Source organism: Cryptosporidium ryanae (genome assembly GCF_009792415.1).
Source record: "Cryptosporidium ryanae isolate 45019 chromosome Unknown contig_7, whole genome shotgun sequence".
Taxonomy (NCBI): domain Eukaryota; phylum Apicomplexa; class Conoidasida; order Eucoccidiorida; family Cryptosporidiidae; genus Cryptosporidium; species Cryptosporidium ryanae.
The window spans coordinates 108982-135716 of NW_027125566.1; the positions used below are offsets into that span (position 1 = coordinate 108982).

Consider the following 26735-nt stretch of genomic DNA (forward strand, 5'->3'; position numbering starts at 1 on the left):
CCAACATAAACCAAAGGAAGGGCACTATAACGCAGTGGGGGAAAATCATTTTTAATAGTGTAAATAAGCTAAGGTAGCTTTCTGTTGATTTTGAGAATAACATAGAATTTTGTGAGAACAATAATTTCGCTGTTTTAAATACAGTACAAAAAAGGGGTCATATTACTAAGTTCTGAGGTATTTTAAATATATAGTTTTCTGTCACAAAATATAGTTTGATTTATGTAACCTGTCTTCCAATTTACGGACTAATAATATGAGTTCAAAAACAAGGGATAATGTGAACAGTAGATCTGTAAAAATAACCGTCCCAGATTCAAACTTAAGAAGGACAGACAATGAGGTAAGAGAACTTGTAGTGTCAATGAAAGAACGAATTTTTTTGGACCATGAACTATCAAGCAGATTGAGATATTTTTGGCCAACAAATGAATTGCAGGATCAACTATTATATTCAATAGGAAAAGATGTACCAAGAGATGACAGTCCTGTTGAAGAATCATCTCGCTTTAAGCTTCAATTTATGATGGATCCAACCAAGTACGGAGGAGCATTCAATGAATGTTGCGAATGGCTTGGACCTATAAATAAACACAATTATTGCCCAGTAATAAAAGTGCATCTTCCAAATACCTATGAACCTTGGATTACATATACATCTAATGTTTTGGCTTATCTTTTTGGAAAAATAGTGGGATGCGATTCTCCTTCTGAGTTTCTCAAAATGTCTACTATCAAAACAAACGAGCCTTTTCAAATGTCATGTGGAAATAGAAAATGCATTAGAGTCTCGCATATTGCATATAAAGAAGGTGTTAAGGGATATGCCGTGTCAGATAATGTAAATCCTTATCCGGAATACGTCAATATTGATGAACCAATTAAACAATCTTTTGAAAATGTTGGTAATCAAGTTGAGGTCCAGGACAAAAATGGAAATAATCAAACTACTTCTATTGTAGCTCAATTAAAGTATTAATTTTTTGAAATATAAAACTTGTAAATTTAAAAAAATATAGATTACCTCAAAAAAGTAATTTAGGCCTATGATTCTAAGTTTATTATTAAGTTAATACACAGATTAAAATATACCTTTAGTTATTTTATATTTTTTTAAACTAAATTGTAGACAATATATGAAGTAATATTGAAAAAACTTGATTTTTTAGTAAACTTTTACAGCAGGAAAAAATATATATATCGCCTTCCCTGAAAGCTATGACACCCTTCATACATGCCTATACTTGTGCCATGATTTAAAACCAAATCTGCTATTTACTTCTGAATCGTCGTGGTTATTCACAAATTTAACTTCATTATTATTATACTTATAAATATAGAGGTGGGAAATCAATGAGTTAATAACGTGCTTACTCTCAGATGGGATATGAGCTAGTAGTACTTCATCCCCCCTTGGATATTTAAACTCCAATATTAATATTTCTTCTTTTTTTGTTTTCTTGTCTTTAATTTTTATTTTTAGCGGAAACTCTATTTCTCTGAATTTAGAAGCAGAACTATCATTAAAAATCTTCTCAATTATTCTTTCTATCACCGTCACATGATCTATTTGAACACTATTATCTATTAATACCCTTATCCAACTCGTTTTGCCATCCGATCCATCGACTTTAAAACCTAGATCATCTCCCAAGATGTTCATGTTTCCTAAGCTCTCACCATGCTTACTGTCTTTTATTTCGGTGCCTACTACCTTTATTCCATAAACCTCTCTTGTTTCATTGGTCTCGACATCATCTAAATACTCATCGTCTAACTCGTTCTCATCCTCCCATTCATCCGCTTCTGATGTCAAGCTCCTCTCAGAATCCTCTGAATAGTAAGACGAACCCTCTCCTTCCATATAATTAGTTCCTAAAAATCAAAAACTGAAATAAATTATGCAAGATTTCCTTATTTTAACTGACCAAAACGACTTAAATGTCAATTTAAATCAGTGCTGTGTTTTCCCGCCTTTTTGGTTGGCTTTTGTATATATTTATTAATTCTGTAGAAAGATGCATGTATAATAAATATTAGTTTTTATTTTGAGATGATTTTATATCATGATTAAACCCTTCTTGGATAAACTTTGCTCAATAACAATATATAAGTGAAGTTCAACGGAAACTAACTAATTTACAAAAGATAACAAAAAGGAAATTGAGACACTAGTTGACCTTTTTTAAGGTTAAAAAGCACATAAATAAATAACGTGGTCAATACACCGTTTTATGTTTCAAAAAGCTAATTCACTAGAGATTGCTTGGAATGAATACATTAAGAGAATCTTGGGCAGTTGAAATTGCTAACCCAGGTATTTGTTTGTGCCACTTTGCTTCTGCAATATGTTCTTGCCCCATATGTAAGAACAATAACTTGTTTGGAATTTCAATACCTTCTTTAGTTGCATTATCATCTTCTTCTATCCCAATGTCCCAGAAACTAATAGAATTGTCTAAAGACGCCGCGAGAAATACATCTTGGTCCTGCTGATTCCAATCAACTGACAAAATAGGTTCCCTGTGAAAATTAAACACTTCAATTGGTTGTTTAATGCTTCTTATATCCCATAGTTTAATAGTAAAGTCGTCGCTACCACTCAATAAAAGATTTTCAGAAAATGGATTCCAGGAAAGACAGTTAACATCGCCATTATGAGAATTTTTGATTGTAAGTACATCTGAATCACTCCTGACATCAATCATACAAATATTGGAATTAACTAGTCCTGCGGCAAATATATTACAGCCGTCTTGATCATTTTTCCACTTAAGTGCCTCCACGCTTGATTGATAATGATCTCTGATAGTAACTACATTCCATTTACCTCCCTGTATAGGTTGCCAGTAGCATATATTACCTTTTCTATCACCAGAAACGAAATAAGCGACCTTATTTTGATTCCAATCCATGGAAAATCCCTCATCAAGGTGACCATCATAAGTAAATTTTGGCTTTATTGTTGATTTTTTAGCCAAATTTGATGGTTTTTTTTGATTTGAATCAGATTTACCAGTACTGTTTAAATTATCTAGCGGAGTTGAAATATCCCACATGCTTATATCTCCAAATTCAGACCATGTGGAAATTAAATTTGGAATTTGTGGACAAACTCTAATTCTATTTACTGTTCCTTTGTGAGGAATGGCCTCAACATCCACTATTGGGTCTTCATCCATGTAAAAATCATTTGAGCTATCTGAATCAGAACCGCTATCAGAAAAATCGGAATTATCATAATCGTCACGATCGCTCTTTGTCTTGTGCATCCTGGACCATTTCATAAGTAATATATGATTATTTTCATCCAAATTTGCCTGAGTACCAGCAGCTACGAAGCATGTATGAGGAAATTGAGTTCTGTTGTCACCAAGTTTATCTGGAATTATATCCAAAGTTAAGCAGCTCCACTCTACTAAACACTTGTGATACATTTTATATGCTTTTGGCTCATAAACCAAATCTTCATTATTAACGTTATCATTCCTTCCTGGGAGCCAATAATGCTCTGTTATTTCATCTTCATCATGCAAGTAATCACCTTTTTCATGTTCATTGTTGCCTTCATCTAACATTTCCTCGTCGCTATTTACACCTGTTATTTCTTCCTCAGTCTCTATTTCATCATCAAACTCCTCCGCAAAGTCACCCTCTACATTCAAAAATCCCTCTTGCTTTTCATGCATTTCTGATCTCGTCTTGTCCTTGGTAAATTTACTCGGGAGATTGTCTTCCGACACATCTATGTGTTTCCTACCCTACATATTTGTTTGAAACAGAGTCAATGTATGTTATTAATATATTATTAGGGAGTGAACTATTTAAAAAAAAATAATTAATAACCTTCATATTTCAAATTGTAATCTTACTTTAATTTGATGTCCATTACCATTTTGTCAAAAAGTGACAAGTATTAAACTATATAAGTCCATTCTTCCCATTTGATAAAAAAGTAAACTCACCTTAGACTTATTTCCCATTTTCTAAATCTTAAATCAACTTAAAATAAATAAAACCTATGCCTCTCAAACAAGTATTATTTGATTAAAAAGAAAAAAAAGGAAACTATTTAAAACACTTCACCCTAATTATAACTTTATTCTACCGCATTCAATTATATGTTTTCTTGGAATGCTGGTTGGCGCCATCATGTATAAATATTTACTATTTAGTCATCTTTTTAATTATATTACATAATGTTGCTCCTAAAATAACACCGAAAACAAACAAAAGAAGTTTACATTCTCTACTCAATTACTCCAATATTTTCCGAAACTCTGTATTTTTTAAAGACTAAATATAAACATTTTGCTGCATTTATATACTGTTATTTTGTTGAGTTAATATAACAATTAAATAAAAATTACTCTATATTTTTTAGAGTCACTTTTGACTTATTGTAAACAGTTGCTTTATTTTGAATTAGTGACATTCATTAAGTAATCAATGTGGATATTAAACTTGCATGCATGTAGTTTGAAAAAATGCATGTAATACCGGTAGTACAGAAAACAAAAATTTGTAAGTAAAAAGATATTAGAAAATTACAATAACAGAAAATAATGAGAAAACATATTTAAAATAAAAAAGATAAAAGGCTTTTTACTTTGGTAAATTGGTTTAAGCAAATTAAGTATAAAAGGCACTTTAATTTCAAATAAAATGCCAAAAATATGTTGTGAAGAGTATTAAAAGAAAAAGGAAAGTAACAATTAAATAAAATACTAGTTTGTTTGCTTGCTTATTATTATGTCAAAAGAGAAATTGAAATGTCATTTACTGGTTCAAGTAAACTGTATAAAATTTTATATGGAAATATTAAGGGCAACATTATATTAAAATTAGTTAGTATAGTGTACTAATATTGAGTGTATATGTGTATTTAATAAACAAATTGAAGACAGAAATAAATATTAATTATAGAATTATGGAGTTCAATAAAAGACTTTCAGGAGATACTTTAAAGGCACCTATATCATGTACAGTACTTAACAATGTATTTGATACATCTCTACTATATGAAGCTGTAAAGGTACCAAAAGGTGTACCAGAAAATGAATGGACTGCGCAAAAAGGTATGTTTTATATATGAAGTATTGATTTTATAAATTGAAATTAACATTGACAATTAAATCACCATTAAAGTAATGGATTTATTTAAGGATGCTCAAATGGCATGGGGATTTGTAAACAATGTATGTCACTGTCCACTAATGAGGGCTCATTTTATGGTTTTTAAGTGGCAAGAAGATCCAAAAAAAGCAGCTTTGCCGTTACCAGCGACGGTTTACGTAAAGTCTTTATTTTTATGGGTAGATTCACAAATAGCAGATACAAGTATATTCCCATTAAAGCCAGGTAAGTTTTGAAAAGAAACTTAAATTTATTCTTGATTATATCTTCCTACTACTAACAAAATAAAAATATAGGAATTCCATTTTCAAACGAGTTTCAACCTATAGTAAAAAATTTACTGAGAAGATTATTTAGAGTGTATAGTCACATATATTGTCATCATTGGCCTCATATAGAATCGATAACTGCGGTTTCGCATGTAAACTACTGTTTAAAACACTTTGTTTACACAGTCTCACTCAATGGGTTGCTAGAATACAATGAATTAAAGCCACTAGAAGAATTGGCAAAATATATAATTGAAGAAGGCCAAAATAACGAGATAAGGCCACAAAATTACAATGTTGGGTCAATAGAAAATTCAGAATTAGAATTGAATAGCAACGAGCAGGCCGAAAGGGAAATAAACATTGAAAAAAGCGAAAATGAATATTTAAATGAGGATACTAATAAAGTAAAAGGCGAAAGAAGAAAAAGTAAAATTAACATTAAAGGTGACATTAATTCTCCAGACACAGATATACCTTCAACTAATAGTCTTACAGCAGATTCACCCATTTCAGAGGATAAAATTGATATTACTAGTTCTCGTCAATCAGGTGAAGAGGCAAGAGTTTCGAAAAACATTAAAATACAAGTCTCGTCATACGTAAATAGAATTAATAATATAGACACAGAGCGGCTTGTTCAGTCAACTTGCAGCGATAGTTTAATTGTAACTAAGAAAAAAGTTCAAAGTGACAGTAATATAAAAGAAACGGCAGTATATTCAAGAAAAATTAAAACATATCCCTGGACTGAATTGGCGAGAAAGCTGATACTGTGTACAAAAAGAAAAAAAAGGGAAGGGAAAGATGCTTCAAGTTCTGGAATAACCACTCCAACACAAGTCAAATTTGAGAATATATAATTCATTATGTGAATAAATGTAAAAGATAAGGATATGAAGAAATACAATGGTACTTTCTTATTTGTTTGTTTTGTTTAATTTCTTTTTTGTTTTATCATATTTGATAAATACATACACAATTCACTCAAAATTATTAATCACAGATTAGTTACGTAATGCTTTTAAAAAAATAACTACAATTTAAAACTCATAAATTACATCATTTATAAATGAGTTACACAATACTCAATTATAAATAAGGGACAATTCGTACACAAATTGGATTAAAATATCGCTTGATTTATTCAACAAAGTAAAATGAAGATAATTTTAAAGGATCATAAACCAAACAATAAAAGATGGAGATGCATGAAGCTTTAACAAGTTAGATTTGGCATTTTCCATTAATTTGTTACCATCAAGACTCAAAATAAAAAAGTGCTATTAAATAAAGTAATCTTCGTCTAATTACTTTTCATTAAAATCTAAAAATAGTATTTTGATAGTCCTACTTCTTGTGGTAATTAAATCTGGAGTTCCTAAAAAAAAATTTTAATCTCAGCTTATATTTTCAGCGATCCCAATATAACTTCAATCTAAATCACTAAAAAAGTGACTTCTGTGTCAAAAAATGTCTGAAAAGGATAAAAAACGCGTTTTATCAAAAATAGAATGAGTAAATGAATAAAACAAAAGATTAAGATTAAAAACATTTTTGCATACATAATTACATACAATTTAAGATTGGTTCAATTTTTTTATTAAAGCTGAATTTCTCACTCAGCAATAATAAAAATTCAACACATTTTATTTTTTATTTGTTGAGATATTAATAATATATGTATATTATTGAATTAATAATAATGAGTGAATTAACAAATAGACTAATTTTTTGGAAATAATACTATATAGTATAATGCACAATATTAATGTATTTGTTTCTCATTTCTTTCTCTTGAACTACGGCCCTGCCACTCCTTTAGTAAATCACTCCAGAATTTATGATAGATGTGCCTTAAATACAGAAATCCACCCAGTCTGACACTATGTGCACCTAATACTTTTAAAAAATATAAAAGCATATATGCAATCGCATTTATATGTCAACAATGATATTCCTACTGTTAACACACCCTTGTGCAGAGTGCTACCTTGAGATTCCCCTCTAAAAGGCATTTGCCTTAAAAACAAATGTCAACTAGAAGAGATCCGAAACCAAGTCGCACTAGTCGTCAATAACAAATAAACTTGCTGGAACAAAACAGAGACAAGCTTGAAGAGAGGAGGATAAATGAGTGTACAAAATTAAATATTAGAGACAAAGAAAACTAAGCTTAGTTTCAACCATAAAACATACTTTTCATGCCATTATATTTACAATGTGTATATCGTAAATATATATTCACTTTAAACTTTGCATAAAATGCAGCTTTAATATCTATTTACATAAATAAACATCCGTTATAGTTTCAAATAAAAAGAATAACTCGATTTACCAAACAATAGTAATATAAATAATCTTTGATTAAATAACAAGAAAGTATTGGAAACACGTCCAATACGATTAATGCCGAGTGTAATTGTATATTCAATGTAAAATAAGGGATTAAAAGTCAGATCACCACTTAAATTCAGTTTTACAGACACTGTTGTGAAATTAACTGACACAGATATAAATTGAATTCCAATCCACATTCTTAATAGTTAAAGGCGATGGCGATTCAAAGTTCCTCCATTATTTTAGGTACCTTGAAATATACATACCTAGATGAAATACACCAATGTATCGTTTTAACCCTCTTTGTAATTACGTGATTCTACATATATTACTACTCTTTCATTTCATTAATAATAATAAATAGCATCAATAACTTTAATCAAATCGAAATCATTTACTATCTCTTGTTTCTCCTCTAAAATACTATCTTATCCAGGTATGCGCAAAGACGGATTCATACATTACCTACTGGTATCTATTGACCCTGATATTCGATATTTCCCTTCTATAATTAATTAAATGGTGTCCATTGCTCGTTCTTGCACTGCTACTTGCTGTTGTCGTGAGTGTGGGGCAGGAGTCAAAGTACTGGTACTGGCGCTCTTTGATGCATGTACTCTTCGCATGTGCATATCTTCCTTTTCCAGAGTTTACCTTGTTTCTGGAAGTCGTAGAGGATTTTTGTTCCGGAATTGAGCTTGAATTATGATTTGAAACTGAATCGGAACAGGAACTGGAGTTCGAGCGCGAAATTGGGTGAGTCTTTTTATTCGAGTAGGCTGACATAGAGTCGATCAATTTGGACTTTCTGGTAACTATGAGAGAGTATCTCCAAGCACGTGCGTCTCTCCAGGATCTTGTACAAAACTCAATAGTTATAGGAATGAGCGTCTCAGAAGGATATGATTCTGAAACATAATTTGACGCACTTGAATTGTCCCCAATGCTGCAATATTCTCCGTCTCCAATAGTTGCTCTTCTGTCCCCGTTATAGGAACTCATCATGTCCCAATTCCTCTTATTATCGGCTATTTGACTTTCAGTCAAGAGGTCTCCATAGTTACCACTTTGCAACTGGAAATTGTTATTGTAAATAGATGAGTAGTCGTCCTTGGTGTAGTTGCTGTCGTTCTGCGTCTGTGCGTGTAAGCAACTTAAGGTCTCTATAGCAGTCGCATAAGACGGGACTCCTCCACCACCATTGGCATAACTATTAGTATTTACGATAAAGTTTGACAAAATTGTGTTTGAATTTGAGTTAGAGTTTGAATTTGGAGTTAATGTTGAGTTTGAAACATGTGGTAGATGTACTTGTGATTCGGAGTTGTAACAAAAATACGAATTCGTATCCTTGACTTTTCTGCTACTACCTCCCATTATATTAGAAGGCATATAGAATTTGGAATGGTACTTATACTTGCTTACCTTCCTATACTCATAGGAGCAGTTTGTAGCTAATTCACTACAAAAAGGCACACTGGAAGGTGAATCGTTAATATATTCAAGATCACATGCTATCTCGTCCTCCAAAGTAGAACTCCCCATAAATGTAACAGTGAAAGTAAATCCTCTATCAGTTTCTGAGATCGGTCCAATAGAAGTAATTTTTCCTGGGTCCAACATGTAAACTGGATTCTTAGACTCATTTCTCGGATGGTAAAGATAGAGCGCGTCTAATAAAAAACCATATGGATCTATCGGTTGGTTGTTCCCCATAGGTCTAAAAATACTAGTGAATCCCACGTTATTGCCTTCTCCAGAGGCACTGCCTATATTAATTGGAAATATGTTAATCAAATTACTTTTAATTGAAGAAACCAATGTGTTGTTAATTTCATATCTGTGATCAAAAGTTCTTGGCATTTTTTTAAGTCTGACTTTTCTATCATTTAACAAAGTAGAACTGTCTTCAGTTCGTATTGCCTCTCTATTGTTAATGTTGTTATAATTAGCCATTGTTCCATAACTAAATGTTTCGCTCGGTCCTGTGAAGCCAACGTTATCGCTATTCACGTTGTTTGTGCCACTTGATATCAAAGTAAAGTTATCCTTACAAGTACCTGTGTTTGAGTCATCCCTTAAAGTGTGAACTTGCACATCTATCAATTTCTCACTGTTAACACCCAAAGAGTATGAACCTATTCTATTAAACTTGTTTCTTTGAGATGAGGGGTCATTTCCTGTTTGCTCCAAAGAGTTGCCATTTTGAGCGTAACAATTATTGTTATTGTGCTTTGAGTTAAGCAGAAGACCCAAATCAACGTCTCTATAACACTCTAAGCTGTCACCAAAAATAATCCTTTCACCCAATACCGGAGATGGATAAGCGTGATGAGCCTCTCCTAAAGATCTAGAAGATATAATAAGGCCCCAGTATATCCCATTGTTTTTGAGAGAAGACATTTCAGGATTTTTCCTGGTGATGTATACCAATCCAAACATGCAATTGTCCAAAAACAATTCCTTTTGGGGAGTTCGAAGCTGTTCAAGCATAATTTCGGTGAGTTGAAGACTATACTTGTGTTGTTTGCATCTGGAATACTCTTCTTCTTCCTCAACAGTGAGTGGACAACCCTCGTCATAAATACAATATTTACTGCTTATAGGTACCATCACTTCGTCTCCCTCATAATCTATAAAGACGTCGTCTATATCCCATGTAACTGAGAGGTTCTTCCCTTCGGAACCCGATTTGATCTCACTTTTATTAATGTTGCCTTCTGAAATTATTTCTAGTACTTCAAATCCTTCTTTTTCGACGAGAACACCTTGAGATCCATATCCAGGCTCCATATTACTGTCAAAACGGCTTTGGCTTCGAGTAAGAACTCTGCTTGCTGCAGGGCGGGGAGGAACATCACTAAAGTTGCTCGATCCATAATCACACTGTATTCTTCCTAAAAATCTCCTAAAATAATCATTATTGTTATCAAAAGGTATTTTATCAACATCATCAGTGTTACAACCAAGCATCACGGTTCCATCTTTAGTTTTAAACAGACTTAAATTCTGCTGTTGCTGAAACAACTTTTGGCACAGAGGAATATCGCTTTCTATTGAATACATTGAAACAGATTTACTGTTGAGTTCGGACGCGTCTTTAATACATAAGTAATTGTTACCTGTAATATTCTTGCTAGAATCATTATTATTAAATCCACTATTAAAGTCTTGTCCACCATAATTATTTTTATCATTTTCGCCTTTATTGTTGCCACCTCCTCCATTATTCATATTCCTCCTCTCATCCCTAATCTCCTTAGATATAAGCCAAGCCTTGTAGAGAACATAATAAATGCCTCTATCTTTGAGGAATTTTTTTTTGTTGGAGTTAGAAAGAGTTTCGGGTCCAACCTCAGGAGCTCTGATTGCTGATTTTTTATAAGGTTTGAGAAAACTCTCAAAAATATAATTTAAACATGACTGTGTTGACTCAATAAGCATGTTGCTAAAACGGAAATTCTTCAAATCCTCTGTCTTTGAACGGTATTTTCTGCTTTTAATTGTCCAAAGAATTATTGCATCCATCCACTTGTCTTTTTCTGTAGGTGTGGAAGCCCTTAGTTGGTAGTCCCTTTGAGGCGTACTTAACGTAATTCCCAATGGTCCATCTGCAAATATATTTTCTACAATCTTCAAATTAATTGAACCTAAAGGTTGTTCATCCTTATAGGTCGGCTTCCTTTTCCAATACACAAGCGTTCTGTCATTCTCCAACAGCGAAAAATAGCGATTTTGCCATCCTCTACCTATTACCGGACTCCACTTTTTTAAATAACCTGATATATATCTGTTCTCTATTAAGTCCTGAACTATCGAAGCCGCTCTCCTCTCAAATCTGTAACTCACAATTGAATGACTCCGGTAATCACTGTGATTATTTTTATGGTACATTATTACATTCACCCTTCACTTCTCTCGCCACACCTTTCCCTTAATACTCCAAGTAATACGATACACCTCTAAAGCCTATTGCTCTAAAAGATAGAAAACCCTATATGTACATATACATCTATTACAAATGTATGTCTTGACATATAGCCTATGAATTTATCCAACACATACGTGCTCTTTGTATATTTACGTTTAAGAAGGAAGAAACACCACCTCAAGTATCAATTCTAAATCTTCTTGTAACCGTTGGTATTAAAGCTTTTGTTTGTACGCCCTAACCCTTTTTCTATTTATTTGACAAGTCACAATCACCGCTTTATTTACTTTCAAGTTATTAAACAACCTAGTATCCTATGACTTTTATGTAACGTATTTTCCAATACTCTTTCAAAAACCTTGTTCTTATATCTTACCAAAAAATGACTAATTTCAAAAAAAAAAAAGAGCTCTAAAATTAACAAATAAAATATAGGCGAATTCCTCTTGATTATTTTTTTTTATTTCCTTTCCTGGTTTTGTTCTTACTTAGCAGTTTATTTATATTTTTTCATACCCCTTTTTATTTACGTTATTATAAGCATTAATAAATGTGACCTTTAATTTTATTCTTGCATCTAGGCGCCTTATTTATGCCGCCTGAACCCACGTTCATTTATTTTGGGTGGAGGTTATTTCCATGCAATAGCGAAAGAAAAATATATATATATATATATAAATTCTATCGGTTAACTAAAAGACAAAAAGAACGAGGAAGCTTGATAAAACAATGAATATCTATATTTAACACAAAGCACGACTTATTTAGCGTAGCAATTTATTTGATTTTTTGCATATCATTTTCTGCCTATGAAAGCATTTACAAAGTCTCTAATTAATGCATTCCATTTAGGGGCACACTGGGAATTACTATATTTTCTTGCTACTTTTGCTCTTTTTTGCTGAAATATTTTTTATTTTGATTACAAATATAAACTAAATTTGTCACTTGTACAATTAGATTCTAGAAAACAACAGCAATCTGCCTTTTCATTATTAAATGTTACATGTTCATTTTATACTAATACAATTACCAGATATCTACTTTTTGTAACTTACTCAACGCAAACTCGAGAAACTGCATGACATGCATATATTGTATATCGGGAATGATCACATGTTCGATTTAAACCGAGTCAAAACCATGAAATATCCCTTATAAAAGTTAATAACTCGCTAACTTACAAAGCAATCAACTTTGTTTACAAATCGCCTTATAAATAAACAGATCAGCTAGTTCCATGCAATCTGACATCTAATCCGACCATTCTTATCTTCTAGTTTCCCAATTGCCGCGCTTTTATTACATAGAGTTTGCCATTTTCACCTTTATTTCTATTTTCATGCCCCTCTCCCAAATATACACAAGTCAAAATTTTGTACGCTTTGGGCGGTAAATGAATTAGCGGGTTTGGGCGGTAACATGTGAAATAAATACAAAATTGCATATCCCAGTATGCAAAAAATTCATGCAATGAAAATGAATTGTAGGAAAAAAACAGAAAAAGGGGAAAAAAATGTAAATATGGACTAGTAGCTGATTGTTAAAGCAATTTAAAACGAATTTAAAAAAATTAACAGTAGCAACCAAAAAATTTAAGTTAGAAAGACAAAAAAAGTGCACTAATACAGAGATATCGGATGTGAACAAATAAATAGGATACAGTTTATTGCTTAGTATATGAGTTAATGTTAAATAAAATATAAAAGCCAGAATAATTTAAATATATTAAAATTGTTTACTTAATCAGGAAATTTGTTAATAAAATACATTATTAGATGATGAATGAAGATTACGAAGACGCATACAACTATGGAGAGGATGGCGTAGGAAACTATGAATACAGTGGGGATTCTGAACAGACAGTGAGCAGCCTGGAATTAATAAAAACACGCTTATCAATGGTGCTATCAAGTAAGGAAGCATTTTTGCAGAGTGCGAAATCGTCATTCACACAATTTGATGAAGAGAAACGAGGTAAATTGAACTATGCGGAAACCAAACGGTTACTGGAGAGATTAGCTATAAATTTGGAATTGCCTCCAATAGACAGTAAAATGCTTAAAAACATTTTCAATAAATATGATGTAGAACATACAGGTTTTTTAAATTTTGAACAATTTGCTAAATTCTTTTGGCATTTATTGAACAGTATAAGAGAAAAATACTATCCAGAAAAGTCAATATTGGTTACACGGGACCAATTCGTAAGAAGAACATCATTGAAAAGAGCCGACAACATTGAGAGTATATTTAAATTCGAGAAGAAAATAGGTGAAGGATCATTTGGCAGGGTGTATTTGGTCAAGGACCGTTGTAGTAATTTACTGAGGGTGTGCAAAAAAATAGACAGGTCCTTATCGAACATGACTTTGGATCAAATAGAGGCTGAAGTATCAGTATTGAAGAGTTTGGATCACCCAAATATAATCAAAATATTTGAAGTTTACGAAGATAAAGACCATATGTATATTATAATGGAAAACTGCGAAGGGGGTGAATTATTTGAACGAATTCACGAAGCAGTTTCAAAAGGATTTAGACTAAGTGAAAAGTATGTATCACATATAATGAGGCAAATTGTAGGTGCGTTAGCTTATTTTCATTCAAGGAATATTGTACATAAAGATTTAAAACCAGAGAATATATTAATGCAAGAAAAGTCGCACTATTCTTCAATTAAAATTATTGACTTTGGCCTTGCTGAGATATTTCAGTCTGTAAATGAACACAGTAGTCACGCAGCCGGTACAGTATTGTACATGGCACCTGAAGTATTTCTGAGAGACGTTACGACTGAGTGCGACGTTTGGAGTGCTGGGGTTGTTATGTACTTTCTTTTATCTGGAACGCTTCCTTTTACTGGAAAAAACGTTAAAGAAGTGAGAAACAAGGTACTTAATTACGAACCTGATTACAAAAATGAATGTTTGCACATATCACCTGAAGGTATTGATCTACTCCAATTAATGCTTCAAAAAGATCCTGCATTAAGACCAACAGCTAAAGAAATACTTTGTCATGAGTGGTTTAAGATATCAAAAACTAACAATGAACCTATATCCATTGACAAAAGGCTTTTGCACAGTCTCAAAAGTTACATGAAGCAAAATCAGCTTAAGCATGCATTGGTTAATATGATGGCACACCAATTAAATGTAACGGGTTCTCAAATTAAACACATCACCAAGGCATTTAAGTCTCTTGATCAAGATGGAAATGGCATTCTCACACCAGAAGAACTCGTATCGGGTTTGCAAGCCGCGGGTGTTCCCCAATGGGACATAAATAGAATTGTCCAATCTATGGACGTAGACGATACTGGTTTCATCAGTTATACTGAGTTTCTTGCTGCTTGCTATGAATGGAGAGACGGTGAGCTTGGTGTTATAAGGGCTGCTTTTAATAAAATGGACGCAGATGGTGACGGAAAACTTACTGTTGACGAATTTGAAAAAGTTTTATGTACTGGAGACCAAAAGTTACTTGCTCACAAGGACTGGAGTGAAATTATTAAAGCAGCTGATACTAATCGAGATGGGGTTGTTGACTGGAATGAATTTCTGAATTATATGATAAACTAAAATTTTTATTGTTTATTTTTTTTGTGAATATTTGAAACATGATATTCTCAAACTTGTAATAACACCACTTCATCTATTTAATCATTAATTAATTATAATTAATTGAACTAAATTGAAATGAACATATGTGCTAACACTCTTGTATTAATTAATTATTCACTTTTAAATCTGCTTTCGCTCTAATTTTACACCCAAAACTGGTGCCTTAGTAACAACATAAAATTTAGTACTCGCATTTAAACAAATAATGAGTTGATTAAAGATAGTCAACTTTGTGCTGACCTGCTTTTATTTTCTCGACAGCGATACTGATTGATTCTTGTTAATTAAGTCTTAAGACATGGTAACTACAGATAAAATCTTCTTTGTTTCTCGTATCAATTTTCAATGCCACACATTGCTCATTAGATTAAATAGAGAACACCCATGTCTGTCATTTGAAAGTATAGCTTCTCCTGATAAACTAGTTCTTGAAATCTATTTCAAGCTTTTATATGAATTTTTAATTATAAAAAGTCATCGCTCAAACCACTTAAATAGTGCTAAAAACTACAACTATACGCATAAAGATGTACTAGTTTACTTTCTCTTATTTACCACTTTACTTCTTTCTAAGAATGTAAAACATGCTCGCGTTGGCGGCAAACATTCGGCACCAAATGGGCGGCTATGTCTGTTTTTGACATTGTAAATGAAATGAACAGGAGGAATAATAGACTATAAGGTTAAGAATAGTTAAAAAAAACTAAAGAACATTAAGGGGATCATCTTAAACATGAGTAACATAGAGGAGAGATATGAAAGGAAAAGGAGATTTGAACAGTTTTCAAAGTGGTCTGAAAAAGCAGACTCATCAATGGGATTGCCAGTATTTGACGTTGAAAGTAAGGGATGGCTAATACCGAAAAACAGCTCCAACAAAAAACGAAAAAAGAGCTTAGAAAAGGAAAGAGTTTATATTGAGAATGGGGTTCATGACAACGAAGACAAAAAAAAGGTTAAAGGTCAGCTATCAAGAAAAAACCAAAGAAGGCTCAAAGAACTGGAAAAGAAGGAGCTTTCAAAGAAAAAAAAACCAAAGAATCATCATTCAGCAAAGCTAGGTCAGTTATCCGGACCTGAGGACGATAAATCTAATGGTGAGAAAAACTTTAAAATAAAACAACCAAGGGATTTAGCAGCCATATGCGATTTGATAATGTCAGATTCGGAGACTAATATAGCTTATCTAAGTTATCTTTTGGATCACTCTGAAAGACAGTGGGTAAATGTGCTAAAAGGTTTATATGAATACAACTATCCTTTTGAGCTGATAATTGTGTCTTTGGTCTTGGTAGTAAAGGACCTTACACCAGGGTATAAAATATCAAATCAAATTGTTGTAATGGAGATGCAAGGCAATGAAAACAAGGTTTCATTGAAAAAAGAGACACAGAAAATTCACTCCTACGAAATAAAGATGCTAGAGATATACAAAAAAACATGTTTACTTCTTAAAAGAATAATTGAGCAAAATAAAAGGGCGAATGGTAATACGAAAATAATAAAAAAGGAGACAATACTAAAGGTAACAATGGACCTGCTAGATTCAACATACCACTTTAACCATCATATAATATTGCTAAGAGTGATACTGTTATATCTAATGTCTGCAAGTGATAGGGAGAATTCATCGTGTTTGAATTATTGTTGTGAAGGGATGGTAAATTTATTAAACAGTGACACAACACTTGAAATTGGGGTAGAATCAGTGAATATAATACACGAAGTTTTGTTTAAAAAGGGAAAAACATCTGAAAAAAGGAATGCTAAAGTTAAGTACAAACTAAATAGGTGGATTCTTTATCCATTTATAAAATACACTCCCTGGAATAGAATTGAGGAATCAAAAAGCGAATACAGAAGGATATTTGGAACCAACAAAAACAATATAAGCCAAGAATTAATCGATGAATTGCAGCAAACAAGTTCAACTAGAATTAAATATGAAGCTTTAATTGAGAGAGAAGAGATCATTCTTAAACACTTGTTTACCTTCTATGCAAAAGTTTTTATACTTGATTTAAATAATGATCTTGAGCAGGTATTTCTTGGTATAGCCCACTATAGTAATAGAATTAATCAAAACATGAGGTCGGAACTCATATCAATTTTAAGGGAAAAGATGTATAAAAGTGAATCTATGAGCTTTAATGGATTTGTTACAATACTAAAATGTTGTTTTTCTTTGATTCAGAAAGGTTTAAATCTAACTGAACACCAACTGGAAGACAATTCTTGGGTGTTGAAATACTTAATAATAAGACTTGAAAAGGAGCGACAAAAGATCAATAAAATACTAAAAAGTGATTCATCTACGAGAAATAACAAATTTGATAACTACTTAAGTGGAATTGTGAATTGCTTCGATAATCCAGAATTTTCAACACTCTTACTAAACGTGAGCATATTCTCAAATTCAAGTCACCTTTACCACTTATTATTTACTATTGGAAAAATATCTCTCGAGTTATTTAAAGCGAAAGAATATAATGCAAGTTTATCACTTATTAAAATATGTGGTCGTATATTGATTAATTATCCTAAATTAAGAACACTTCTTGACCAAGAAGGCGTACCTTTCAACGAGTTTCCAGTTGATTCTGGTTATTCATCCTCGCTATCATTGTGTGGATATCAAGAAATATCGCTTTACTATATTCTGAAGGAGATAATTGAACATCCTAATTCTGACTCTAAGTTGAAATTAGCGTGCAACCTACTCCTATCTGAATCAACTGAGGCCGATGTCAAGAAATTTGCAATCACAAATATTAAAAGCCTTGGCGAAAAGGAAGGAATAATAAGTGATACTTCAAATAATTATGTGAACGAACTTAAGCCACTTCACTTTGCCATGAAATTAGTGAATATGTAGTCATTTGTTTAATAATCACCAGAGATCTTTTTCTGAAGAAACGGAATAATATTGTCTATGTCAGATGAATTTGTGCATAAATCTATCGGGTAATCCTTGTCAATTATATTCGACCTATACAATTCATTATTTATAGTCTTATATAAATTAATTGGTTCAAATACTCGTTTATATTCCTGCTAATGTTTAAAAATAGTTTTTTAATATTTAATTTATTTTCAAACTTACTCTATTACTACCCATTATGTTCAAATAATATTTTGTGTGTATCTCTTTCTCCAGTCTAGATGACCTATTATCTAAGTTAAACTCCTCGCTCGTATTTTTATCTAATTTATTGAATTCATTCACTTCCTCCTCACTACCTTTAGGTGGGTCGCAAGCTTCAACACTTTCACTTGTTTCGCCGATTGTCTCATACTCTTCTTTTTTTACAGGCTCTTCCATTATTCTATACTATTCAATCCCACAAATTTAACTTTTTTCTAGTAACATAAACAAAGGGATTACAGCTTCTACCTTCAAAGACATCTATTTAAGCTCAAAAACAACCTACGGTCCCACTTGTGAGCGTTTACGTCAGACACGCAAATGGACAATATAAATGCGATTCAAGAAATAAAAATGAGGGGAAAAGTATAAATAGATTCTTCTCTCTTCCCCCTCACTTTTTCTATTTAAACTTTAAATTAAAACTCCCCTATTATGTTATCCACAAAAAATTGCATATACCACCTTAATATTTTCGGTATACCGGCAAATGCATGCGCGAATGGAGGGTTTGAGTCAAAATTAAAGGCAATTTAATTAAGTTTAAAAAAGCTAGTAATATATTTATTTTTGTCCAAAAAGTAAAAAAAGATTAACAATAATATATGAAATCGTTTGAGGAAAAAGTGAAGAATCTCATTAACGGCACTAGAGATGGGAGTGTCATTAAGTTGGGTCCGTTAATATATGGAACGGCCGGATTTAGAATGAATTATAATGAAAACGAAGAAAGAATGCACAAGGTTTCAATATTATGCACACTAATATCATGTTTAAGAAGTTTGACTGAAAAGAAATGGGTTGGGATAATGATAACTGCGTCACACAATCCAATATGTGATAATGGTATTAAAATAATAGATATAACTGGAAATATATTAAACAGGGAATATGAAGAAATATGCTATAATGTAATAAATTCGGTGAATGGAGATAGTCCTGTGGAGGTACTCTTTTCATATTATAAAACTAAACTATTGATAGAGAATATGAATGAAATAGACATATCAAATTCTAAATTAATGTTGGGTTTCGATACAAGACCCTCTTCTAAATTAATACTTGAACAAATAGAAAGAGTTGTTGGATTATTCGGAATTAGAAAATGCTTATTCTTTGGATATACTACGACTCCTCAACTTCACTTTATGGTTGGAATGGCCAATGGTCTAATCCATTCGAGAATTCCTCAGGCACTTGAAAGCAAGTTAGAGGTCAATAAATTACTAACTAATATGGAAGAAAAAGACTTAACAACAACTAAATACAATTACAATGTTGAACTTATATCTAAGTTTTTTAATACATATTATTCGTATCACAAGCATTATTTCGCTGAATTAAATAGCCTAATTAAGAATACATTTTCAAATAACAGCTCAAACTTATTTTCAAAAACGAATTGTTTTAAAAGCATAAAATCGCTAAATGGAGGATTAAAAGGCTTGAATGAGAACGGTAAAATACTATTGGATGTTGCAAATGGAGTTGCAAGGTATCATTTTCAAGAAATAGAAAAAGTTTTTAATTCACAAGAGATAAACATTAAAATGATAAATGGTGATCATCCAGATAAGTTAAATTATTGTTGCGGTGCTGAATATATTCAAAAGAACATTCTTCCTCCAACTTCATATTACTCGGACAAAGAATTTGACTATCCAAGTTACATTGACTACGTTGCTTCTTTTGATGGAGACGCAGATCGTCTTGTTTATTTTGCTTCAAATAAAGGTAGCAATAATATCATGTTATTAGATGGAGACCGTTTGTCTTGCTGTTACTCATTAGTTATTATAAGTTTGCTTAACGAAATAACGGCTAACTTAGACGAAAACAAGGTTAAAAGCAGTAAAATACCCGTACTTACTCTCGGAGTTGTTCAAACAGCATATGCCAACGGTGCAAGCACTAACTATATCAACGACCTACTTAAAAAGCTGAATCCAAATTACTTTAAATTTGGAGTACACTGCGTTCCAACAGGCGTGAAAAGCCTTCATAGAAAGGCTGAGGAGTTTGATATTGGCATTTATTTTGAAGCAAACGGCCACGGAACAGTAATACATAATACAGGATTCAATAAATGGATTGAGGAAATTAAAAAGTATATACATGGAGATAATATTGAAGAAGTGATACATTACACTCATTTTTTAGAGAATTTTGTAAATATATTTAATCCTGTAATCGGTGATGCCATTTCAGATTTAATTGCTTTTGAAGTTACAAGGAGCTTTATTCAGAATAGATTTGGATGCAAATTCGCACTTTCCCTTTATGATGATCTTTATGCAATACAAGATAAAATCTCACTCAACGGTGATCAGCTAAGCGAACTAATTTGTGACCCAATCACTGAAAGATTTTTAATAAAACCAAAGGAGCTCCAAGATAAAATCGATTTTTATATCAACTCATTGGACGACAAGAGTTCAAGAGCATTTATTAGGCCATCTGGAACTGAGAAGGTTGCAAGGATATACGTGGAGGCGTCTATTGAAGAGACAGCGAGGGATATCACAAGCTATTTAAAAGATATAATCAACGGATACTTCTCGTGTAAATAAATAATTCAATTTACACCATAATCTGTCATTTATTCATTCGAAAAGCAATCCTTCACAAAAACTCATCATTCACGACGAAAAAGGGATTTTCAAATAAAAATATAAAATAAAAGATACTTTATATGTAATAATAACAATTTCTCTAAATCTGATATTAAATTGAATAAAAACTCCAATGATCTATTCACTATTCTGCTTATTGATACTCTCAAATGGTTACATCTATTTTACTTTTAATTCCTCTATTGAACCAAGGAGTCCTAATTACTCACCATCCACAGTCTGCTTTCTTCGTTCATCTATTGTTGCGAATTATATTGATGTAATGTTTGAGCCGTGTTTTGATGAGTGAATATTCCTGCAGACATGCCTGCCTGTTGTGCCATTTGCTCCAAGGCTGCAATTGGATTTGGAAGAGGTTCGTCAGGATCATTCAAGTATTTTTGTAATAGTTCTGGTTGATCATAAAGTCCAATTGGAACAGGCTTCTCAATGGTCCTCTTAACTGGAATTGGAATTGGAATGTCTTTGTAAATAGCTTCTATTTTTGGGCATAGTATATCTTGAATAATCTGCAATTCCATCGGGACTGGGACTGCTCTATCAATAAGTATAGGAACTGGAACTGCTGAATAAAATGCAATCGGAACTTCAATCGGTTTTGGTACTTGACGATATTGCGTTACAATATCTAATTGTTTCCTTTCTGTTGGTGTTCCTGGTCTACTTACATTCCTGCTTTTTGGTGATACTTCTATTCTCTCAACCTCAACTAACTTTTCCTCTATAACTACTTGTGGAACCTCTACTACTTTCTCTACTACCTTATATTTAGGTACTTCTACTATTTTTTCTTTTATTACTGGCTTAACCACATGCACCTCTCTCTCCTGAATTATTTCTTTCTGCTCGTATCTTATTTTCTCCTGAACTACTGGTATGTCTACTGCCGCATACTTTTCGTGAAAATGAAGTTCCGGTACTTCTACTATATTTTGTTCTACTCTGCCCGGAGACCTAATATCCCCTTGATATTGGTTTTTTGCACTTCTACCTGTTTCGTTATTATTATTTCTTGCTGACATTTTTTCTGTCTAATATATACTTTCGGCTCGCACCTATTTCTTTTTTATTGATGTTTATGTATTACCAATGTATATATTTTCTATTATTCTTGTATGTTAAATTATACTAAACAAAAACGGGGAAAAAAAGAAAACGAATGTATGCGTTGCTAACTTTATTATCCTTTTTCTATCCTTCTCTTATACGAGAACTCCTTAATGAATCGCTGTTTTTGTTTGATGAATATTTATTCTAATAAAAAACTATTCCTTCTTTGTTATTTTTCTTTCTTATTTCTTCTGTTCCCTTATTATTTCCTAATTCTTATCTAAATATTTTTTTTATTTATATTATTTATTATTTAATGCGTACACACATGCTTATATTTATAAGTTCTGTACGTCCTGTCTACTTTGATCATATAAAAGAATTATAATAAATAAACATATTTATATGTATATATACATGTACATATGTATTCTGATGATATATTTTGAATTTATTCCAGATTGAAGTTTTTTTGTGAATATAATAATTAGGTATTAGTTAGTCGATGTATTTGTACGTATAAATGGAAGGAGTTACTTTTTCCTATAGAACTTAAGTATGAATGCAATTTATCATCTCAATTGAGTATTGCATGTACCTTACATGCACTCGAGTTTTTATTGTGCAGATAACTTGTTTAAATATGTAGATCTGTTGACGAAAGATTTTCACAAAAACACAGAATGGTTTAATGTCGCCTTCTCTCTAACCACACACAGTTTATATTGGCTTAGTTGATGTTCATGATGATCAAACTATGTTGCTATAGTTGTATTTCTCTCTCACTGCGTTAGCCCCCTGTACATTTGCTTGTCTACTGGTCACAACCAGAATAGGTCCCGTTCTGTGTCTACTCTTTAATCCCTGAATTCTACAGATCACAGGTTTCGGCACAAATCTACAGAACTATAAAGAATAATTGCTATTAAGGCGTTAACATGCCTCTAAAAAAGAAATAAAATAGCAGGACTGATGACATATTATTATGAATTATCAGACAAGGTTATTTATAATATGGAAGACAAAGCTATTATAACTTAAAAACAAAAATCTGTTTGTACTTGCCTCGTTTATATTTATTTTCTCTCTTGGATACCTCCTTTTGATTCCATTTTCAATTTTTTGTACACAAATATAATCTCGGAAATTAATTTTAAAGATCATAAATATAAGACATAGGCGGGATTTTGTAATAAAAAAACCATATAATTGTGAGATTAAATCGGGATCAAAATAAAAGCATGACGCAGTATTTTGTGTGCTTAGATAATAAATTAGCATGTCTATGTCTAATACATGTATTATATATATATATATATATATATATATAAATTTACGTACATATACAACAAGGGAAAAATAAGAAAGAGGATAAGGAATAATAAAATAATTATATAAGATGAGTAATAGTGAGCGTTCAGGTCAAGCCTCAGGACGTGAGAATCACGCTCGTTTTGCAGAAGATGAGGTTCAAGGGCGTGGTAATGTGGTTGTTCCAACTTTGGAAATTCCACAGGAGGGTTCTGGGGCTGCAGGAAGTGATGAAATACCATTGGTAAAGTTGGTAGAAACAGTTGTTCCAGATGTAGAAGTGAAAGAAGTAGTTAGAACAGTCCCACGTATAGTTCCAGAATACAAAGAGAAGGTTGTTGAGGTCCCTGTAATTAAAACTGTTGAAAAAATAGTAGAAGAACCAATGGTTAGATACAATGTAAAATATGTACCAAAAGAAGAAATAGTTGAAAAAGTAGTAACAAAGCCTGTTATTGAATATAAAACGGTCGAGAAAATTGTAGAGAAAGTAACATATGTAGAAGAACCTGAAAAACCGTTTATTAATGCACCTGAATCCCTTCCTATTTTTCCACCAAATTCTGTAGAAATGGATTCAAATACTGTTATGAATATAACAAGAGTTCCAGTTGGAGAAGCAGTTCCATCACTTATTGAACTTCCTGTTCCTTATATGGTTCCAAAACCTTTTGTTGTTCCAGTTCACGTTCCAGTTTTGGAGTTTCGTGATCATTTTGTGCCTATACCAGTTAGAAAGAGAGTTGTTCCAAAGTTTAAGATGACTGAAGAAGTATATGAGGTTGAATGTGTAAGAGAGGTGCCTTACTTTGTTTATGAAGATATCATCAAGCCTGTTCCTGTTGATGTTGAATTTGGAAAGAGGGAAAGAGAAATGGATGTACACTTAATGAATCCCGCTGAGTTGTCACAAGCTGATTTCCATGCAATGTGGATGAGAGTAAATGCCGATTTATTGGAAGAGAGGAGAATTCTGGTTGGTGAGTTGGAAATAGATAGAATGATAACACCTTATAGGGAGGCTATGGACGGCATTGATTCTAACCAAGAACCAAGCTTGGAGAGAATGCAGAGCTTCGAGAGACAAATGAATTTACAAAGACAATTGTGGGATCCATTGCCAATGTCGCCGGGTAATCCATTAATGATGACTTATTTGCAAAACCAATGGATCCTCACACCAACTGTTCAGACCCAGGAAATGTATACACAGGAATTCTTTATGTTGCAACAACAAGCAGTATATAATCTTGTTACTGGTGCACCACAACAAGTAAATCTAGCACCACACCAAATTTCATTATGTGGATGTGAAGCCGCTGCTGGTGTTATTGATATTGATTCTCTTCCATCTGGTGCTCAAAACTTAATTAGGGGACTTGAATCTAAAGATGTTGTTAATGTCGACACTCTTGGTCCTATGGATCAAACACCCATTGTTACATATCCTGTTCAACAATGTATACCTATGGCAGTTTTAGGTGCTGCTCCTTTGAGTTTACCTAAAGATATTGTTCCTATTAAGCCTGAAAATATTGATTTATCGCAACAGGATGGTTTCTCTATTACATCTATGTGTTGTAATGCAAGCGACGCTCAAAAAGAAGGTTCTAATGTGGAGACACTTGAACAACAATCCTTACCTAATTAAAAGTAAAAAGCAAATATATTTATTTTATATTCTGACGATAATTTCATTACGAAATATATATGATAACGTGGTTTTATATAGTATAACTCAACATTTTCTCTATTTGGTATATAAAAGCAAAACAATATTTGCTACGATGTCAAATTTAATCTTATTTAGAGACTAATAAAAATAAATTCATGGGGTTGGCACATCACTGTTGCTTTATTCTAACTATTATTATCTATAAACAGATTTTTTTAACAGATGTTAGTAATAATAAACTATGTATACATGTTTATATTTAAAAAGGATATTTACTTATCTACCATATTCATTTGTTTACGGTCAATATTTAGCAATATGATATTCGAGATTTAATTACGTGAGTTAATGGCAGTAAAGATGAAAAATATTCGAAGATCATGGTAACTCACTCCCACTGTCAATAGTGTTATTTGAATTCCTACCTAGGTGTAAAAGACAAGCAATAAGTAATTACAGGCATTATACACACACTCAAAAGTTAAAAATTTAAGTAAACGTAATAGTTGATTATTAACAAAAACATTGCAAGTACTTTCTATTTTATTCATTAGAGCTTATTAAGATTTATCTATCTCTTCTTTTTTTGTTTTTGGTGTCAGGGTTGAGTTCGCGCCAAATGCTGTTGTAAATCGGGGTGGGCTGGTAAAATCATCAATTGCATGCAATATATATTATTTAATTAAGATGCAGAGCGGAGAGGAATCAATGTAAATTTATATTTTTAAGAGGGAAATCCAAATTGGTTAAGCTAGCAGGGATAGTGGGGCGGGAAACAAATATTAAAAAAATAAGAGTAGATAATAACTGCCTATATTTAAAGAATTTAAATAATATTTGGAGGATGAGTTTTGATCCTTTGTTTCTATTTAAGATACTTGGATGTTGCAAGGTAAGTGTTTGGACGTTTTCTGGAATAGATCTAAGTTTTATAACAAATTGATAAACTTAAATGACTTTTTTTTTATTATTATCCAAAGGATCCGCCAGTAGAGGTGGCTCAGCCATCTTGGTGGGAAGAAGCAGAAACCGAAAAAAAGGAAGACAAAAACTAGAAGCACCTTGTTCACCGTTTAATATCATCAAGCTTTTAAATGAATACTTAACCATGACTAGAAACATAATTCTATTATGATCATCACCACGGGATTTATTTGATTGAATTAAACCAACATATCACTCATTGCCATGTTCGATCAAAAGTTGTCACTACATAAAATCACTAGGCTAGATTTAGTTAATGGAAGGTAAACCTCAACTTCAGGCTTAAAATAGTAGTATGCTTTCAATAGTATTATTTAGCACCGTAATTTTAATTTATCATACCAGACTGTTTACTAACTCGACAATTTCGACTGTTCTAGTTATGTTTTTACAATTGCTTTTGTTTATACTATTCCTAGATTTATATTTCTGTGTCGACTATATGCGTTATAAAAGTCTCGCAACCGTTATCTTTTAAAGCTTTAACACCAAATAATTGCGTTGATGAATGAAAGAGGTGAAAATGTGCCATTCTGCTGCATAAGTCTAAAAGAACCAAAGTGGGATGTGGGAATGACTGGAATATGTCCAAAAAAACCGGGATCATTTACGGAGATAGACCTAAATGATACTGC

At 32.2% G+C, this 26735-nt stretch overlaps 11 protein-coding genes across 11 annotated transcripts; 6 read left to right on the forward strand and 5 right to left on the reverse strand.

The window, feature by feature from the left end:
• Positions 1-256: 256 nt before the first annotated feature.
• FG386_003310 (uncharacterized protein) lies at positions 257-979 on the forward strand (the record flags this gene model as incomplete). Its single annotated transcript, XM_067342730.1, has 1 exon — positions 257-979. The coding sequence occupies one exon, from the start codon at positions 257-259 to the stop codon at positions 977-979; it is 723 nt and encodes a 240-aa protein (XP_067196003.1).
• A 249-nt stretch (positions 980-1228) lies between these two features.
• FG386_003311 (uncharacterized protein) lies at positions 1229-1864 on the reverse strand (the record flags this gene model as incomplete). The annotated part of the gene is made up of 1 exon (XM_067342731.1): positions 1229-1864. The coding sequence occupies one exon, from the start codon at positions 1862-1864 to the stop codon at positions 1229-1231; it is 636 nt and encodes a 211-aa protein (XP_067196004.1).
• A 391-nt stretch (positions 1865-2255) lies between these two features.
• Positions 2256-3983, reverse strand: FG386_003312 (uncharacterized protein; the record flags this gene model as incomplete). The annotated part of the gene is made up of 2 exons (XM_067342732.1): positions 2256-3761; positions 3966-3983. 2 exons carry the CDS (start codon positions 3981-3983, stop codon positions 2256-2258), a joined length of 1524 nt encoding a protein of 507 aa, XP_067196005.1.
• Positions 3984-4930: 947 nt separating this feature from the next.
• On the forward strand, positions 4931-6268 carry FG386_003313 (uncharacterized protein; the record flags this gene model as incomplete). Its single annotated transcript, XM_067342733.1, has 3 exons — positions 4931-5078; positions 5149-5361; positions 5433-6268. 3 exons carry the CDS (start codon positions 4931-4933, stop codon positions 6266-6268), a joined length of 1197 nt encoding a protein of 398 aa, XP_067196006.1.
• A 1942-nt stretch (positions 6269-8210) lies between these two features.
• On the reverse strand, positions 8211-11639 carry FG386_003314 (pleckstrin domain containing protein; the record flags this gene model as incomplete). The annotated part of the gene is made up of 1 exon (XM_067342734.1): positions 8211-11639. The coding sequence occupies one exon, from the start codon at positions 11637-11639 to the stop codon at positions 8211-8213; it is 3429 nt and encodes a 1142-aa protein (XP_067196007.1).
• A 1818-nt stretch (positions 11640-13457) lies between these two features.
• FG386_003315 (uncharacterized protein) lies at positions 13458-15260 on the forward strand (the record flags this gene model as incomplete). The annotated part of the gene is made up of 1 exon (XM_067342735.1): positions 13458-15260. One exon carries the CDS (start codon positions 13458-13460, stop codon positions 15258-15260), a length of 1803 nt encoding a protein of 600 aa, XP_067196008.1.
• Positions 15261-16035: 775 nt separating this feature from the next.
• Positions 16036-18177, forward strand: FG386_003316 (Noc3 like protein; the record flags this gene model as incomplete). The annotated part of the gene is made up of 1 exon (XM_067342736.1): positions 16036-18177. One exon carries the CDS (start codon positions 16036-16038, stop codon positions 18175-18177), a length of 2142 nt encoding a protein of 713 aa, XP_067196009.1.
• A 207-nt stretch (positions 18178-18384) lies between these two features.
• FG386_003317 (uncharacterized protein) lies at positions 18385-18624 on the reverse strand (the record flags this gene model as incomplete). The annotated part of the gene is made up of 1 exon (XM_067342737.1): positions 18385-18624. The coding sequence occupies one exon, from the start codon at positions 18622-18624 to the stop codon at positions 18385-18387; it is 240 nt and encodes a 79-aa protein (XP_067196010.1).
• Positions 18625-19052: 428 nt separating this feature from the next.
• FG386_003318 (uncharacterized protein) lies at positions 19053-21017 on the forward strand (the record flags this gene model as incomplete). The annotated part of the gene is made up of 1 exon (XM_067342738.1): positions 19053-21017. One exon carries the CDS (start codon positions 19053-19055, stop codon positions 21015-21017), a length of 1965 nt encoding a protein of 654 aa, XP_067196011.1.
• A 299-nt stretch (positions 21018-21316) lies between these two features.
• On the reverse strand, positions 21317-22102 carry FG386_003320 (uncharacterized protein; the record flags this gene model as incomplete). The annotated part of the gene is made up of 1 exon (XM_067342740.1): positions 21317-22102. One exon carries the CDS (start codon positions 22100-22102, stop codon positions 21317-21319), a length of 786 nt encoding a protein of 261 aa, XP_067196013.1.
• Positions 22103-23529: 1427 nt separating this feature from the next.
• FG386_003321 (articulin family protein) lies at positions 23530-25092 on the forward strand (the record flags this gene model as incomplete). Its single annotated transcript, XM_067342741.1, has 1 exon — positions 23530-25092. One exon carries the CDS (start codon positions 23530-23532, stop codon positions 25090-25092), a length of 1563 nt encoding a protein of 520 aa, XP_067196014.1.
• Positions 25093-26735: the final 1643 nt, after the last annotated feature.